General features: G+C 37.5%; 1 protein-coding gene and 1 pseudogene across 4 annotated transcripts in view; both read right to left on the reverse strand.

Annotated features, from left to right (window-relative positions):
• Positions 1-896, reverse strand: part of LOC140344146 (cytochrome P450 2G1-like) — a 14,656-nt gene extending 13,760 nt beyond the window's left edge. For 2 of the 4 annotated variants that reach the window (XM_072431104.1, XM_072431105.1), the window contains exon 1: positions 620-896. In XM_072431104.1, the coding sequence (XP_072287205.1) occupies positions 620-793 (174 nt within the window). In that variant the 5' untranslated portion in view covers positions 794-896. The remainder of the gene's footprint in view (positions 1-619) is intronic. The other 2 variants (XM_072431103.1, XM_072431106.1) reach the window with 2 other exon arrangements.
• A 5,786-nt stretch (positions 897-6,682) lies between these two features.
• LOC140343896 (cytochrome P450 2C8-like) lies at positions 6,683-17,785 on the reverse strand (annotated as a pseudogene).
• Positions 17,786-19,496: the final 1,711 nt, after the last annotated feature.

A 19,496-nucleotide genomic window follows, 5' to 3' on the forward strand; every position in this document is an offset into this window, starting at 1 on the left:
CCCCTATTGCTCATTATTATCAAGGCAGGAATCCGGCTGGCAGTGAGGGGGCGAGTGTACGAGCGCACTTGACTCCGGACCGCGGGAAACCGGCTCGCTGGAAGCGCGAAAGTGCGCGCGACCAGCGAGCGCGGATTTTATTGATAATTTAGGCCCCTAAACTTAAATGTCTATGGTCCCCTAATGTTATGGAAGGTAACTCTAAGAGCTCATTTATTGGGTCACTTTTGACTTAACATTCCTTTAGAAAAATGTGGGAATTATAGATGAAAGTTATTTAGTTCTTGGGTAAAAACACTAATTAGCAGACCCTGTGTTGCATCAACTCATGCATGCAAGTGATAGTCTGGCAGCCTAATGAATGGAACAAATGTGCCTGCACCATGCAGTGCAACACAACATATTATTATTATTATTATTATTATTAATAAACAGGATTTATATAGCGCCAACATATTACGCATTGTGTGTTTTTTTTTTTTGTAAAACCATAACATTTTACTTTTAGTTACTGCAGTACACCGATCTGAATGGACCCCAAAGAAACTTTAATAAATAAACCAAACTGAACTGATGTATAGGCAGTTCTTATTTTCTTCAACCTGAAACCTGCACTTACCTTAATAAGACTCTGGGGTAATTCTGAAGTGCTTAGATGGAGTATATTTCCCAGGAAAGGCAAGGGTTTGGGCCCAGGGGGGAGGTTGTTCAGCTTGTTCCCCCTCCACCATATTAGGAGGTAAATCAGCAGAGTGGCAGCGATGATTAGAAGAGTAATAATAGAGTCTGTCATCGTTAGGACTTCATATAACTGAATTGTCTGGGTCTGACCTCTGTCCCTGCTGAAAAACAGCTAATCAGCCTTGAAAGAGACAACTGCACTTTAACACAGTCATCTGCTTCTGTTTGTGTAAATATTGGAGGAATGACATGATGTAACAGTAACCAGATCAAGAAGTAGCATAGTCACCAGCTTCTATTTACTAGTGCTCTCTTGCTGGTCAAAATGCTGAAAAAACTCCATAAATTGCCAGCCAAAAAGAAATGGTGGTTTGCTGCATCAGTGGTCTGACCATCTATGGAGTGACGCCTTAGAAGCAGGTGATCATTCTTCTTGTGAATGTATACTACATTAATTCAAATGTACAGGTAGTCCCCGGGTTACATACAGGTTAGATAGGGAATGTAGGTTTGTTCTTCAATTAAATTTGTATGAAAGTCGGAACAGGTACATTATTTTAATAAATGCAATTAGGACAGATGTTTGTTTCAACATATTATTAGGCAGCATGATGTCAGTTACTGTAGAAAATACTCACTGTGAGTTAATTACAAACAAAGCCAAAAAAACTTTGTGGGGCCTAGACATTCAATAACTTCTGGAGCAAGCTTTGCTTTGGTATGCAAAAATAAACAACTGCAGAGTTTGTCTTGGTCATTAAAGAGTTACAAGAAGTTATGCGAACCCCCCCAAATCAAGCCTCTGTCCTGCACACAACCAAGCAGGGAAGCCCCATTCGTATCTAGGAGCCATCTGTGTGTTGGATATTCTTAACTCTGGACTACCTGTACTATATTTTCATAACCTTGCTAAAATTTTTAAAGAAGATATGGCCAAATCCATAGCTGAACGCATCCTTGTTATCAACTAGAGCCTACTTTACAGCACTGTAGCCAACAACATGATAGTTCAGTTCCTGGAAAGGTAAACTGGTTCATAACTTTTTCTTGTCTGTTCATAGAGAAGTGTGCTTTTAAATTATTCTGGAAAATGTTTAGAAATAGCTGGGATTGGCAAGATAGGACAATACATTCATCTATCTAACAAATGTCAATACTGTGATTTACCACTAAAATGCCAAGACTCAATAGGCCAGATTTATTAAAGCTCTCCAAGACTGGAGAAGATAGACTATCATGGGTGATCCAACAAACCTGAAATGGATTTCTTAAAAACATTTGGTAATATTGAGCAAAACTATCTTCTCCAGTCTTGGAAAGCTTTAAGAAATCAGGCCCATTGTGTTTCCTTCCTAGTATAATACAGAAAAGACTAAATGTAGTCCTATTGTATGATCAAAGTACTTTTCCTGTCATCAGTACCCCAGGTTTTCACATCAAACAATTTCATCCCACCGTCCTAGGTGGACACAATGGTCTTAGGTAGATTTTAATGCTAACAGGTAAGATTTCTCCATTGCACCCTGATTTCTTTTTCTGGTTTGTATACCTCAGGTCATGAAGAATTGCTGGATATGCCACCTAGTTTCAGTTACCCACCCTCCAGGCACAGATATTATTTTATTCTAAGTGGCAATACAAAGTGATGGAGGTCCCCCCTTCAAAATGCAAATAGACAAAGAAACCCAAGATCCAGATGTATTGCCCTATAGTACAGGTGAATACTTGAGTTAGCAGCGGCATTTTCTACACTCACTTCATACTATGTAGAAATGTTTAAATTCAATATGGCATTGTCCTGTGGAATTTCAGTCACAGAGAAACAAAGGGAGATTCAAAGGTTTTTATTAACAGTAATATCTATAAAATACAAAGATAAAACCTGGCAAAACCGAGTGGAATGAACAAACAGACAAAGTTGCCGATTAACTAATAGAACTTAAGGCCTTCACTCCAAGGTGAATTATCATCTTGCAAGGAATAATTTATTTATTAGTGAATGTAGGTAAATTTTTCTTTGCAAAGGATACCCAATCACATACTAGAAAAAAAAAAAAAAAAACAGGTTTTCTCCTTGCACGTGATTCGATGATTTAAGTCAGCAGAGCTTTATCTAATTTACCAAGTTAGGGGGAAATATCCTATGCAGGAGGATATTTCACTTTGCTATGTGAAGAGCCTATATTTCCTATTAAATCAATCAAAATCTCTTGCATCCATATAATAGCAAGTAAGACCCCCTCCCCAACATTGCATTAAAGCCATTTAAAATGAATGTGGTTTTCTTCATTGACATAACTCTGTAAAACAATGGAAAATTCATTAGACTTTCTACTCCCCAGAAGATTTCACATCCTTTGGCTCTGTAGAAAAAAAAAAACTACACAATCCCTAAGCCCGATGATTCATACCAAAAATCTGTGGAGGGTACTGCAGTATTTAAAGTAAAGAGAAGATCTTGGAATCATCTTCATTGTTGGCAGGATTTTAGGCATACTTCAAGGCTGGTGGATGTTCTTTTGCTTGGAAAGAAGTGTTGGATCTGGTGCCCAGTTCCACTGGTGCATCTTCCAAACTTAGAGGCAGGGCCCAAATGGACATCATGATCCAAATGATGGCATTTACTAGACTACAAGCGTATGGCCACAAGGACATTCGATCCAGATGTTGTGTCGCAAGTGGAACAGTAAAGTGAAACTATTTGAAGAGTATCAAAATTTTTAAAGCAGAAAAATAGAACCTTTGTCATTTTTATTGCCTACTTTGTAAATTAACCTCTGTATATCTACAACTAGAAGTACAACAGGAAAAGTATAGGAATTCCTTCTGTTGAATAGGTTTCCCAAGGGCACAATGGCAGTAAGAAACTGTTATGTGTTACAAATACAAACGGATAAGTGTTACAAATGTAATTATTTTGAAACTAAAACATTAGATTTTGACATCCTTCAAGGTAAGAGGTTCATTTTACATTCTCTCTCCTCCATAGAGCAAAGCTCACAGGCAGAACTGCGCCCTTCAGAATCCTATTTTGATATGTTTAACTGAATTGAAGGGAATCCTGTATAACTTGGTTTCTAAGCCTTTAAATGTGTCTTCCACAAAAGTATGGGAACGTCCATAAAATTAAAGCTACAACCAGCAACTAGCAGTAAAAAAATATAATAAGGAATGAGGAAAGTAAGGTTATGTAGACACATGAGATGATTCTCACACAATATAAACAATGGTGCCGCCATGGGCGAGAATCTGACATGTGTTCAGCAGTCGCCCAACATCACTTTCAGGATGGATCCATGAATGACTGATGGGGAATGATTAATGTACAAGTCAATGGAAGAAGAGCACAGTGGTGTGCCGCTCGCTCATTCTGTCCCCTCTCCTTTTCATCGAACAGAACGGCGCTTGTTCATTCATCCATCACGCTTGTGTCACTGGAAACAATTATGAAGTATCATTTCCAGTGCCAAAGGTGTTTATGTAGCCTAAGAGATAAGTCTTCCACATTATGGCAAAATGATGCCACCATACTAAAGTGCCACAAAGTTGCAATTATTAGCCAGTCTGATACAATCACACAATCACTGTTCATTTCCAACACCATTAGAATTATAATGTTACTCTTGGGTTAGTAAATTGTATTTACAAGAAACAATAAAAATGAATGTGCTATTAGTCAGTGCTGGATTTGTTTATCATAGCAAGGTATGTTTCGCTCTATGAAAGTACTGCTCTATCGTATACACAATCCACGCTCAACCCCATGTTCATGTTGAGTTGAAATATCCTACATTAGTTTTACTGCACTAAGACTTTTGTAACCAAGAAGGTTGGCCAGTAATTGTTGGTTTTTACTCAGTTGTCTGTACTATTGGTCCAGGTACTCATTTTTTCTGTAAGATTTTCAAGTAATAATGCATTATTCACATACCATTCATGCCCTATCAGAACCTGCAAAGCTGTGTCCTGGATGGAATCTCACACAAGCTCGGGATGACCTGGGCAAATTATGTCCTTAGTTTTAAAAAGTTCAGGACTCCAACAGGTGCAATTTCCATGTTATTGCAATATTATTTTCAATTTGTAAAGTGGTGTTTGTGAAGCAAAAGCAGAATATTCCATGACATTAGAGTATAGAATGTTCTCTCAGCGAGGCACAGCTAGCATCTCATATTCACGAGGTTTGGAAGCATTTGTGTTGGGTTCTGCTGTGATTTCTATGTACTTTATGTCCATAGTTGGATTCAGAGTAAACCTTTGCAGAACAGTTGTAAAAAAAAGGAAGAGTTCCATGTGAGCCAGACCTTCCCCTATACAATTATGTTTTCCTGATAAATAAAAGAGAAAATACATCAATAACTACTAAAAAGAGCACATCTTTTGCTATAGAATTAGGCATTATTGAAAGAGTATACAAATAATAATGATTATCATGGCAAGTTTTACTGCTTGTTAAGTTTAAAGTCTTTGTCCACTTCTAAGACCCATTAAACAGTGACTGTCTTTTTAGGTGTTACCCAATGAGTGTAGATATACTCTATATGGTATGCTAACTGATGTAAATGAATGCACAATGAATAGGACTTAAAATTGGACAGTCAGCTGAATGGAAGCATAAGGCTGTGTATCACTTCCAAACCATTCCAATCACCTATATATTGTTCCAGTGAATAGCACTAGTGGGGTCTCTTGAGAAAGAGAAAATACAAAATTATACAATAAATATTGTTTCATCCATAAGAAAATGGTACTTTTTGGTCCAGTTGCAGGGACTTTAAGATATTGGTGCAGATCACTTCTGCTGATAAGTACCAAAGTTTAGAGGTATAGTTAAAAATCTATGGTGTCTAATGCAAAGATTTGATAATTCCCCTTCCAAGCCCTGCAACAGAGCCTGCTAATGGCAAGAAATAAATAAAACTTTCCTGGAAAGCAGTGAGGGCTGTGCCCACTGGCAGGTGACGCGGTATTTCCTGGGGTATCGAATCTAAGTGTCTCCATTTTGCCTAGCACCCTGCAATGGGTGATGGGCAAGTAACCCTAGTGACCCCTGAACTACTACAGCACCATGTCCTGACCCCCAGGCTTTACCCACAAGGAGCAAGCAGTACAGAGGGCTTCAGTATAGGAATCGCCAAAGATAAGGTTCTGGGCAGGTAGCATGCAAGAATTAAGGTATATATCACGCTTAGGATCCAGCAGCCAGAGCCTGGAGCTAGAGAGCTTTAAATAGGGCTAGCAACCAATAGCAGGTCAGACTTGAATCCAGGAACCAATCCACTCATTCACTGCAGTACAGTGGTCATAAGAAGGGTCCCTAGTACCCCACTGGCCCTAAAAAGAAAGATAGTTATAGATCTGTGAATACTGATCCTACACCACAGACTAAGAGACTATGGTGAGCTATGACATTGTATAGCACAATGGAAGCGATTGTGTGAAAATGGGATTACTGTCAAGTAATGTTTTATGTGATTACTGTCAAGGTTTTTCAATCATACAATAGGCTATCAGCTCCCCCTCCATAGCTGCACCATGTGACTACGAACAGGACACGCAAGTATTTCAGTGTTACAGCAGAATGTCACTGCTGGCCATTACCCCAAATGGTCATGCCTGGGGCTCTCTGCCATTTCACTGTACATATAACTCTCTACTTGGATCATCTTTTAGTGGTTTCTTTTACATTTGTATTGGATTTGTGATGTATACCTGTGCTAGATAACTAAGCATTGCATTAGTACAAATATGCAAACAGCAGATGCAGTTATACAATACAGTTTATCAATTTATGCATATACGTATATGGGGTCTATATATATATATATATATATATATATATATATATATATATGTTTATATATATATATATATATATAGAACCTAAAATAAAAATCTTTATCCTGGTGTGTTAGCTCTGTGAATTAAACCTGGATTTCAGAACACAACCATAGTATAAATTAAGATCTTTCTGTATCTATAAAACTCATTACTTGCAGTATTAACTATATAACTTGGTACCTGCTGAAAAAGCCATGAAGGCATCGTTCTTCTTGAAAGTGCCATTCTCATTAAGGAAATGTCCTGGGTTAAATGTTTGTGGGGTTTTGAACTGTGTGGGGTCCTTTAATACTGAAGTAAGGATTGGAAGCACCAAAGTTCCCTAAGATATAAAGAATGTAATTGGTAAACCCAAAACATATTCAAATTGAACAAAGATTGCAGGCTAAGAAACAACATTTTTTAACAGATTGGTCCCAGTCTTATATGGAGATAGTTTAACCTTCAATAACTTACCTGTTCTTTGAGCGGCTTCTTTGAAATGCATTATTCATGTCTGATATTCTAGCAATATCAGACATGATATCTAGATCTAGTGCAAGAGCAATAGAAAACTTCTACTCTGTTCCTGACCCGGTAGCCAGTTATAACTTCACATGGTACCTCTCTTTTACCAAAACAAATTTAGAAGATGAATCTATTAAATTTGACAAATTTTGGCTTTAGACACTGTTTACATTACAAACAGTAATAGGGTAAGAATCTTCATCCACGTGGAACAATTTTACTAGGATGGATGATGTATAATTCTTCATAATGTGCTATCAGTCCTCTAGGGCCACATACAGGCCTTGAATTTCATTTAAGAGTTTAATTACATGCATAATTTTTTTTTCTAAATATGGTGCAGAGATTGCATTGACAAAAGAAAGTTTAGTTTGGTTTTAAATCATATTCGCTATAGAGAGACAAAATGTATCTCAGAATATCCTAGAAGTCTAGGAAGAGCACCTTCGGAATGTGATATCCTCTAAACATGGTGTCCTTTTTTGCAGCATGGGGTAAACCTGATGGTACAATATCAGCAAATCTCTGGATCTCATGGATCACAGCATCTGTATACGGCATCTTACTTCTGTCCTCCACTGATGGACAACGTTCACTGCCTATTACATCGTCGATCTCTTTTTGGACTCTTTCTGGAGCAAACAGAAAAAGGTAGGATGTAACATCTTTATTTATCCATTTATGTACACGTAGAAATATTTCCCACAAAACACAACCAAGCCTAGTAGTGGTGATTTCAAATGGCAGAGTTTAATATATATTTATTAGAGTGACCTTGTTGTAAACTGTAATAGAAGAAGAAAAATACTTGTCTATCCAGTGGACGGCAACTCCAGTCATCACTCACAGAGCTATGGCCATCAACAGTATCAGACACCTCCAGGAGTATTCAATGTCCTATTCCCCGTTGTTCTCTGTTAGCTGGTTGACACAGGACACAGTACTGATGTAATGGATGGCACATTAAACCACAGTGTTTAGTGTAGGAATATTATATGGGGTACCAGCAGTGATCATAGTGGAGTCACTCCCTGTAGACAGGTAAGCATTCATCTTTTTCTTTTACACAGTTTCTCCAAATTAATTGTAATGGGTTAGTGACAGGGCCACTTTAATTTTAATATTAAAGTTATTGCAAAGCAGCATTTTTCAGGGAATTCTACAGAAAGTGCTTGTTAAGAAAGATTAATTGCAGCCATGTGTTTGTAAAAGTTCAACTTTCTATTATAAAGTAAAATTGTACTCCCCTACACCTTCTGTGCTTCTGTTTTTTTCTCCAACATGCAGATGCTTCTGATTTAACATCTTCCCTGGCAACTGGCGGCATTCCCAACTCCTTACTGATGCCGGAGATGAACCGGGGTTAGACATTATTAACTACATTTAATACTTATTTAATCAGCTTGTTCATTTCTAATCTGTGCCAGGAACCCCAGGCAGTTTGACAAGAATGTTGATGAATGTAACACAAATGCTGAACACTTGTCAGAAATCTTAAAGATTCATGTTATTTGGATAATGTAACTAGCAAAAGGAATTTTATTTCTACATATTTTGACAATTCCCATCATGTTTTTAGACAACATGTCTTAACACATTTTGTGGTGATTGGATAAAAGTGACTAAGTTCCCCATGTGGCTATAAACACTGGTAAATTTTCTTGAGACTCTATAGAACTGAAGTAGTCACTTGGATAAGCATCAAAATGTTTTTTATGGTATAGGACAAGTCCACTGGAACGCAATCATCACCTATCTCAATAAAACCTCCAGGGCTTGAATATGAATAGTGGTTCCAACAAATTTGGTATTACTGAGGTTTTATTCCACATTAGGTTTCTTTTGTAAAAACAGAAAACAAGGGTGGTATTTCCCCAACAGCTGTGTTTCACGATCAAGGAATTTGGGTGGACGTTTGCAAAAAAAAAATAAAGGTATGGATAAAATAAACCAATTGTTTTAGTTGGTAGGCTGTTTCCCTAAAATATATTTGAAGGATTAGTTTTCAGTTTTGACAGAATTGTACCCTTACATTGTGTGATATTGCCCTAGGTGTTTTATTACGTTACCTTGTATCTCAGGATATTTAGGTAGTATGAGGAAGCCATATCTCAGTGTTAAACTTGTTGTTTCAGTCCCGGCACTAAACAAGTCATTTACTGTTACTATTAGGTTATCCATATGGAATTATGTTTTCGGGTTTTTCTTTTCCTGAAAAATACATTTTGGAGTAATTTTAGCAGTCTTGTAGGACTAATAAATCAAAAAATCTCAAAAAATCCAAACAAGCCACCCCCTGGCTCATAGTATTTTTTATCTTTAATAAAAAAGGCATTAGGAAACAATACAAAAATAAAATATAGGGAATAGGGATTATGGAGTGCAAAGGACAGGGGAAAAGGGATTGAAGAGAAAATGGAAGGCAGCCAGGTAACTCTAAAAATAAAAAATATAAAGGAAAAGTTAAAATAACATTTTGGAAACAAAACAAATGGGAGATAAGCCTAAAAAAACATAAAGGTACACAACAAGACAAATGAGAATGTAAGAAGTAATGGGTGGAGAGTCAGCTTTTGTAAGCCTCCCAAGCCTCTGGTAAGGTACCAATGTGAAAGGCCCCAATGATCTCAGTTGGTTGAGACTGTAAAAAGGAGGGGAAGGTGTGTCTGCTAATGGTGACTGCCTTCTATTGACGCAGGAGCTATGGTAATTGATAGAAGGTAAAACAATTTTGTATTATTAATTTTTTAAGTGATCAAATTTAGACAGGGAAGCAGAAGGGGAATTTGAATTATTCAGTGCTGCAGAGATATGAAAAAGGGTAACATGGGGAATAACTGATCAATGACAACCTTTAATGTGTGACATGAAATTAGGAGATGAGCTCTAGAAAACTTGTATTCGTGAGCAGAACCACAGGACATGTTCTAGTGAGCCAGAAAGTAGACTACATTTAAGGTGGATAGTGAGAAATCTTGAAAATGGGAAGGGCCTGAATTTAAGGGAAAAAAAATAATATGCTTAATACATATTTTGAAATTGCATCTGTTGTTAGTTTACTGATATTAGCATTGCGGACACTTGCCCAGCTCTGTTCCAAGAGATCCAGTGCATCCTCAGAAGAGAGGATAAAGAAAGATGGCAAACATAACATGGCCATGGATTACACAGCGGAGCTGGACAAATGAGAGTATAAAGGACTAAATAGCATCTGTTTAAGCTGGATATATTGTGGAGGAGTATGGGAAGGTAGGGCGTACCTAGTACTAAGAATGGAAAATGGCAATAGCCTAAGGTTTTCATCCAGGAAGTTGCCAACCTAGTGAATTCCTTGGATCCCAATTTTGAAGACCCTTAAAACAGCTAACACCTACACGGATCTCAGAATTTACGAATCCATCAATTTACATTTGTGGCATATGATTTGAAAGATGAAAAAAAATATGCAGAATGGATGGTAAAAGAAATGCCAATAAAGAAAGCTACGTCCATCCAAGTGGCCAATCCTGGCAGGATGAAAGGGAAGCACCTAAGCGAGGAACTAGGAGCTGATTTAGGAGTTGGTAAGTATTGACACAGTGAGGCTGAGGTAGGTGAATCAAGTAAGTATTAAGATGTTAGTGCCATTGTCCGAGGTGAAAATATTAAGTACCACTAGGTTTAGGGCAAATGTAATCCCTTTTCCGTAGCTTCTCTAACCCTTTTCATGAGTTTGAAGCTGTTAGTTTGCAGGGGCACACATCAATAATTCACCTTTTGTTAGAACATATTACTTCCTATTACTATTAAAAAGGCTGATCAAGAGGACTTTACAACTGCAAACTATCAATGTCAATCTTTTAATTAGAGATGTAACCTGGTTTTTACCCAAAAATAAAAGCACACTCACCTCTTCCATTTTTATGAGGAAGCAATCAATGAAGTCACGTGGGCAGTTTTCATCCAATGTCTCCCTGTGTCCTTTTATCATGTCTGTGAATATTTCTCTTATTACTTTTAAATTCTGCATAACTTTGTGATGGTTCCCTGGAACCCAGCTCATTAACGTTGGGAAGAGACTACAAAACTAAAAAAAAATATTTAATTGCAGAGTTAAATATTGAGCAATACTTTACCAAGACAGCATACACATCTTATAAAATACCAAATGTTAACATAACATAACATTATCAGGCCCTAAAATGGCTAAAGCTGAACTACTCTTACAATGTTGTGTGTTGTGATATGTTATTGTGGAGAATATGGATAACAAATGTATGTATAGATGAATTGCACTGATGAATCAAGCAGTGAGAATTAAGTTACTGGCTGTTTCCGTTTATAATACCAAATATTGCACTGTATCATGGCGATGATATGATGCTACTAAATAAACCCTGGAACATGGGAGAAAGCAATAGGCAGAGGGGTTGAATGACAGAGTGAAAAAGGGGGTGAGGACAGCAAGGAATTAACAAATGTTGGTTGGGGAGGTTTTAGGCCTACCTGATTGGTTAGGGTCAGTGTATTGGGATTGGTCAGCAGAATATTAAGCTGAGGGTAGAGGATAAGAATTTCAGTTGGGAAAAGTGCGAAGAAAGGTCAAGTCACAGACTCGTGTGGTGGTTTGTGGAAAATAGAGTAATTGGTTATGGGGTTGGTAAAGCCCATGAAGGGATTGCGGTTGGTATGTTGCATGGAGGGAGTAGGAACCCAGGTATGGTGTTCCACGTGAAGATGTTAGTTGGTGTTAACCTATATTCCCATAGGCAGTGTATGGTGGCTGGGGGTTTGGATCCTAAAAAAGGAGTGGGTTACTCAGGAATATAAGTTGACGTTCACTGGGACTTCATGGACCTTGACCTATTAGTGTTATACAATTGGTAATAGGGTTTAAAATCCTCTTATGGTTACTGCTATCATTATCGTTGTTTTTTTTTTTTTTTAAAGTAACATTTGGGTATATAAAGAGAGGCCATCATGGCCAAATTTTAATCCAGGACAGGGTTGTGGTGTTCCTCTTTAACATGGGGATTGTGGAGGAATGAGAGAAATGAAGCTCAATAGAACCACTATCTTTTTAACCCCGGGCACATCCAATTTTTTTTATACAATGCTAATGCTACAAAAGAAACCAATGGGATGTATCTGTGTTGAACTGTAATACTAGCACAAGTCTAATATGAAGTTCAATGATAGGGGATAGTTCTTATTTATTTTTGAGTGCAGAAAAATTGGACTCTAAAAGTATCTTTAGAAATCCATTTTTCTTTTTGTTTTACCTTATTAAAAATCGTTAGGTTTTTGGATGTGGATACCAATGTGGCCTGAAGTTATACACTTGAATGGTCCTATATGATTGAGCTACTTACTTTTAGGAGGTTTCAGCCTTTCCTCCTATACTGAACAAAATGTGTTGCTGTTCTCCTGCTTTCCAATCTTTGTAAAATGTTCTCAACAGAATAGAAAGTAAGGGGAAATCTGTATAACTTAGTTCTCTATAATATTAAATGTGTTACATCTATAATATAAAAAAAGTGTTGCATGGATGTTGCATTGGCATGCCTATACTTGCTTAAAAAATGTCCCACATCTGTTCTTGTCTCTAAAATAATTATTAAAGCTATGACGACCCCCATCATACTGTACTCCTGCATTTGTGTCCTACTTTATAAGTTATTGTTATGTATTGTGCAGCAACACATATTCACTGCTGCTTGTACCACTATATTTACCTGGACTGATCTGGAGTTTATCAGGGTCACAACTTCTTGAAAAAGTGTTAAAAGGTTCTTAAACTTTTCATCCTCATAGTCAAATCTCTCTCCAAACACAATGGAGCAGATAACATTGGACACAGCCAACTTCAGCAGATAACTTGGGTTAATTGGTGAATCTATGATTATACATACAGGACTAATCAGCATTATGTTTTTTCACTTTGGGCCTCATATAGTAACATTTTCCAAGACTGGATAAGATATACATTAACATAACAATATATAATTGCAATATAAAATAAACATATATAAAACATATATAAATATAACAATATATAAAACGCAATGTCTTCCACCTTTCTCCATTGCTCAAGATGATCCCTAGAAAAATAAAAAAACAATATACAAATTTTATTTGAAGACGCCTGAAAGTGTAAACAATTCATAAGAAATACCCTAAAGCTTTGAGGCTCAATGAGGTGAAGATTTTCTAACTTTGTTTTATACCTTATCTATAGATCAATCAAGATGTCTTAGGCTCTGTACACATTTCACATGATTCCCACCCGATGCGAATGGTCGTGCTCAGCTCAGGGGAAAATTTGATATGTGTACAGTGGTTGCCTGACATTGTTCATGGATCCATCAGGACGGATCCATGAATGACTGATGGGGAACGACTGCTATACAAGTCAGGTGAGGAGGGTTCAGCGGAATGCCAATCGTTCATTCTCCCCCCTCCCTTCTTCATAGAACAGAACAAGTTACAGTGTTCATTCATTCAACTGTAACATTTACAACTATTTGTAATTTAGGTGTTTACTTAGTCGACCAACTTTAAGGATAGTACTTAAAAAAAGTAAATGACCCTAAAAATTCATAAAATCAGCTTCCATTCGCAGTGGCTACAATCAGTGGTTTAGTTACTTTTTGGTGAGGTGACTACAAATTTTTTTACTGGGAGGATGCACACACCTACACACAAACTTGGCAGTGAATCCCTTAAAACAGTTATTGCTAGACTGCATTTTCCTTGATTTTGTTGTTGCCAGACTAATATTTATTAACCATTCTTCTTTTTGGTGCCAGGACCTACTACTGATTTGTTTTCCACTGACCACATATTTTCTCATATCCTTGGACCTACCATTCAGATCTCAGCCTTCCATGTGTTACCCCTTGTCCTTTATCTGGAATTGCATTTGGGCTCCTGAAATCTTTTCAGGTTCTTGTCCCATAGCCCTGTTCACTTAGGGGATTCATTGGTCAATGCTTGCACCTCCCTGGTCACTATTCTTTGTTTAACAAAGTCCTAGAGGGCGACTGAGTGCTGGCATGGTACAAATAACCTCCCATGGCTGAGCAGGGGCTCTTTATAGCCAAAGACTATGAAGAGATACTAAAAATGTGATTCTGTGCAAGGCATCCTGTAACAGGTCTCCGTATGGGTTTTCCATGGAAGGGTTACGCTATCCAAAACTGAAAAATACATTTTAGCTAGAGATACAGTGTATAGCTGTGCAAAGCTCAGTTCAATGTCTAGCCACTACAGATAACGGAGACTGGATAATGCTCTGTTTAAATTGGGTCATCAATGTATACGCCTTAACAGTAAATGAAATCCCCTCCAAAATAACCAACCTATCCCTTGTGGCTATTTAATAGTAAATCACATAATTTGCCAAATTAACCTGCTGAGAAAATTGAATTGTCTTGAATTGTTAAAAAAAAAAACAACAGCAAGTCCTGGCTTTTTCATACAGATATCTGTTCTGTTGGCATCCACATTTATGTATTTTACAGCCCACATTGTCAATGGCCCAATGTTCCCTTAAGTAACAAGATTGTAAGCATGGTACCACTCCAGAATGTTTAATTGTACCACAAAACATGGTGGTCAGGTTCCCAGTATGTAATTTTATTGTAAATTGAATGTCTGAGTTTTATTAGAATGTGCCTTAATTGTTACCTTGATATCACAATAATTACAGTTTTAGAATCCTTAGTTAAGATCAATTTAATGATTGGAGTCAGTTTATTTTTTACAATTCTATCATCAAGACATTTAAACAAATGAATATCCAATGCAAAACTTATTACTCATAATCAGAATTTTTTTTTATTATTTTTAGAAACTTACCAAAATCCTTAAAGAATAGTTCTATCAGATCCATATTCCCGCGGTCAGTGAACACATCACCATGATCCACTAGAGCCTCCTTTACAGCATCGTAGCCAATCAGGATGACCCCTCGACTATTTCCCAAGTAGAGTGTATACACAGGTCCAAACTTTTCACTTAGCTGTTGATAGAGATTTGTGTTTTTAAACAAAGCTTCAAGCAGATCTGGGACTATAGTATGCCATAATTTTCTTTTGTTCACTAACTGTCCTAATATCCTAGCCAAAGGAGTGGATATTTCACAAATAGCATACCATGACTACCCATCTCTCTCCCCTCATCTACTTCTCCAAACTGCCATGGGTAATCACAGTTCTTGACTAGGGCACAGCAGAGGAAGCCATGAACTGCTCCTTCTCCAGTCTAACCCAACGTTCCCCATTAAATAGACGACACCATTTGTTGGATAAAATTGCCCATAGCAGCTCATTTTATTAACCATTGTATATGATAACCTTCTTTTTATATATACATCAACATATGTAAAACATCAAACAACAAACTTTTCATGACAGTCTTCTATTCCACCAGCCATTGTTTTCTTTCTAGGTCCATGAAACAATTCCTCCCATCCTAATCCTTTTACCAAATACCCCCGCTCACTAACCAGGCCCCCAGCCGCTATCACACCGCCTCGGGGACAATTAGCGGATAAGCCCTTTTAACACCTAGCCCCCACAACAACCAAGTGTCGTGCAGGACCACCACTAACGAAACAGAGCCCATTACCTGATAGGCCCTACCCCCTTATTCCCTTTTTTCCCGAACCTTAACCCATTCATGGACCTAGCAAAAAACCACCCTGCTGCTATGACAAATGCCCAAAAACTCACTTCCAAAAAAAACAGTTGCTTGTTCCCAGAAAAAATTGTCTGTCCCCTCCCCTTGTGTCCCTTTTTAAAGTTTTGCCCACCACTCCTGGACCAATAACCCCCCCAACCAAAATTATTCTTTCCCGCCCTTTTTTTTTTTTTTTTTTTTATTATTTTACAAATTTCCGGCAGTTTCTTTGGCCCGCTCTCTCTCTCTCTTTTTTTTTTTTTTTTTTTTTTTTTAAACCTAACCCCTGATTTTCCTGCCTTCCCTTCTTACCCTGTCATGCGGCCCTTCTCTTAACTAGCTCCAGGCCAACGTTCCTTTAGCTCAGCCTATTTGTAATGTTGTACAGGCTTTTTACGCTCCATTTTTTTTTCTTTAGAAAAAGCTAACCATCCATGTTTATAAAGCACTGAGTAGCCAATTGAAGACTTTACTGTACAGGGTAAACTTTAAAGCTATGACAATGGTTAATCAGAAATAAAAAGGGTGATCACATTGGAAGTATTTCACCATGTTCATTATAACTAAACACATTTAATAAACCACAAAAACTACTATGCTGACTTCCAGGACAACCTGGAAAGCAAGCATGTCCCTGGAGGATCATCCTAGCAAGGTATTTATACATCCCACAGACATGCGTAAATATGTCCCTTTTGCTTATTGTTAGTGTTCTAAATTACATAGTTACATAGTAGGTCAGGTTGAAAAAAGACATAAGTGCATCAAGTCCAACCACTAGGGAAATAAACATATCCCAAATATAAAACCCTATAAGACATAGTTGGTCCACAGGAAGGCAAAAAAAGCCCCTAGTACAATTTGCTTCAACAGTGGAAAAATTCCTTCCTGATTCCATGAGGCAATCAGATGTTCCCTGGATCAACAATCACTGATATTTTTACTTTAAAACCTTAACACCCAGTTATATTCTGTGCTTCTAGAAAAACATCCAGCTTTTTCTTAAAACAATCTATAGTAGTTGCTGAAACTACTTACTGAGGGAGACAATTCCACATTTTCACAGACCTTACAGTGAAGAATCCCTTCCTTATCCAGAGCTTAAACTTCTTTTCCTCCAGACGCAAAGTGTGCCCTCTTGTTCTTTGTAATGATCTCAAAATGAATAATTAGGAAGAGAGTTCTCTAATTGGACCGTATATATATTTATACAGGGTGATCATATCTCTTTAACTCTATCTCTATCTCTCATATCTCTATCCCTTAAAGGTCTCTTCTCAAGGGAGAATAGATTCAGTTCAGCTAATCTCTCCTCCATTAATTGTATTAGTTTAGTTGCCCTTCTCTGCACTTTCTCCAATTCCACAATGTCCTTTTTGTGAACTGGTGATCAAAACTGGACTGCATATTCCAGATGTGGTCTGACCAATGCTTTGTACAGGGGCAGGATTATGTCTCCATCTCTGCAGCCTATTCCTCTTTAAATAGAAGAAAAAAAATACAAGAATTGAGTCTGAATTGCATTATTCCCTGACATTATGATGCATTACTACCTAGAATACACAAGTGTGCATTAATAAAATAAATGTAATTAGCCAGGACAATATCTGCAATGAGTTTGTATGTTCTCCCCTTGTTTGTATGGGTTTCCTTCGCCCACTGTGGTTTCCTCACACATCCAGAAAACATGCAGTTATTTGGCTTCCCCTCAAAATTGAACTGTGCTAAAGACGTATAACTATGGTAGGGACATTAGATTGTGAGCCCCTTCGAGAAACTATTAGTGATATGACAATGGACTTTGTAAAGTGCTGCATAACATGTCAGAGTTATGTAAATACAGGGTAATAATAATAGTAATAATAAAAAATAATAACTATTCCTACCTTCACTAGTGACTGTGGCATTTCAGTGGTACTGAGCTGCAGAATGTTCCCCAAAAGTGGCAGAGGGGTCGGTCCTGGTGGTAAGCCTTTCTTCTTTACATTCATCCACCATTTAATGAAGTATATAAGAAGAGTGACCCCAGAAGTAAGGAGAAGAGAAGCAGCAACATTCACTGCCATTCTGACAACAGTAACTTCGCAGAACTGTCCAAGGCTGGTGCTGCTGTATTTATTTGGGAGGCGAAGCTTGGCAGCCTTTTAGGTATCATGTGACCACTCAAGTCAAGTTGGGGGTGTGGATTTGGATCAGTTTCAAACATGTTGCATGAAAGATTTTAAAGCTAATCATTACCATTTAAAGTCCATGTTTTAAGTGCAACAACTATGCAATACATTCAGCAAGAAGGGAAATATTTTTCTAATACATAATTAGAGAATTTATATTACACGGTCATTTATAGCAGAAAAGAAAATTTTGGCACAACTTTTCCAATTCCTCCCCTTCTTCTAATTTTTAAAATAATGTACACTTCCTGTGGTGCATGTGCAGTGCATTGTAGCTGGCTCACCCCTAGCATCTGAAAGTTGCAAGGAATGTAGTGGTTGCTGGGGATGATGTAATGTGTAGGACAAGAGTTACATTAAAAGTTTTTGCTCAATGCCAGAGGTAAGCAAATTGCAACCAGGAAGACTGATGGACAATGTGAAAACCTTTCAGGAGCAGTTGCACTTCAACTAAATACATAGTTGATCAGTGGAAAGGCAACTCCATCAGAGTCTAGGACACAGGTAGCTAATTCCTCCCTTACTAGACAGGGGATAGAAAAAAACAAAAACAAATATACAGAGCATTATGCTGGAGACCCCATGGGAAAGGGCTGTACAACTGGTCCCTGAATGGGATGTTAATGAAGAAAAATCAGTGTACCAAGAACCTTCACTTACATGTTTAGGGACCATGCCTCCTATATTTCTTATATTTATTCTGTAGTAGCCATCTACTGAGACTAAAGCAAGTAGTTTCATAAAAATTATTTTATTCTAAAAACACCAGCTTTAATACAGACTGTTTCCTTCTCTCATCAAGAGTATGGATTTGTTTTAATGCCCCCTTTCGCCAAGTGAGTACAGTGGGTATACACAAGAAGCATTGCTTTAAAATTTTCACAATGCAAAAAACATAATCACTGAGATGAATAAAGGGTCATCCCTCCATTTACCCTTTCGTCGTCAGTACATTGTGGAACTACCTTTTGCCTAATTACAGCCTTGAGTGTGTTAGGATATATCCCCACCAACTTTGGACATCTAGACTGTACAATCTATGCCACTCCTCATTACAGAACTGTTCAAATTTGATGATGGTTGTTGGTAGACTTGCAATCTTCAAGTCATTCCATATATTCCTAATAGGGTATAAGTTTGAACTCTTACAAGACAATACAGGGATATTCATTTTTGCTGTGTGCTTCGGGTCACGGACTTGTTGGTAGGTGAACCTTCTTCCCCTTGACACTTTCTTGGTAGAAGGCAGCAGGTTTTCCTCTGTTAGTTTTTTCCCTATTCCCCTTTTCTTCTATCTTGGAAAGTGCCCAAGTCCCTGCTGCAAAAAACATACCCCTAAAGAATGCTACCACCTGCATTCCCTATTGTTGGTATGGTTTTCTTTGGAAAGTGAGCTTTATTGGCTTTCTGTCTGATGTACTGTTTGGTGTTTACTCTAAAAAGTTCAATTTTGGGCTAATCTGACCATCTGTATTTTCCACTAGACCTGATAAAGTACATTTTGGCAAAGTATAATGTAGTATAATGTTACCTTTACGTTAATAAAAAAAAAAAATTACATATATCTTTATATAAATGTAATATTATCTTTAGCAGTAATAGTCCGTAAAAAGCAGTTCCAAAGAGATCTCTAAT

The sequence above is a fragment of the Pyxicephalus adspersus genome, chromosome Z, assembly GCF_032062135.1.
Source record: "Pyxicephalus adspersus chromosome Z, UCB_Pads_2.0, whole genome shotgun sequence".
NCBI classification, from domain to species: Eukaryota; Metazoa; Chordata; class Amphibia; order Anura; family Pyxicephalidae; genus Pyxicephalus; species Pyxicephalus adspersus.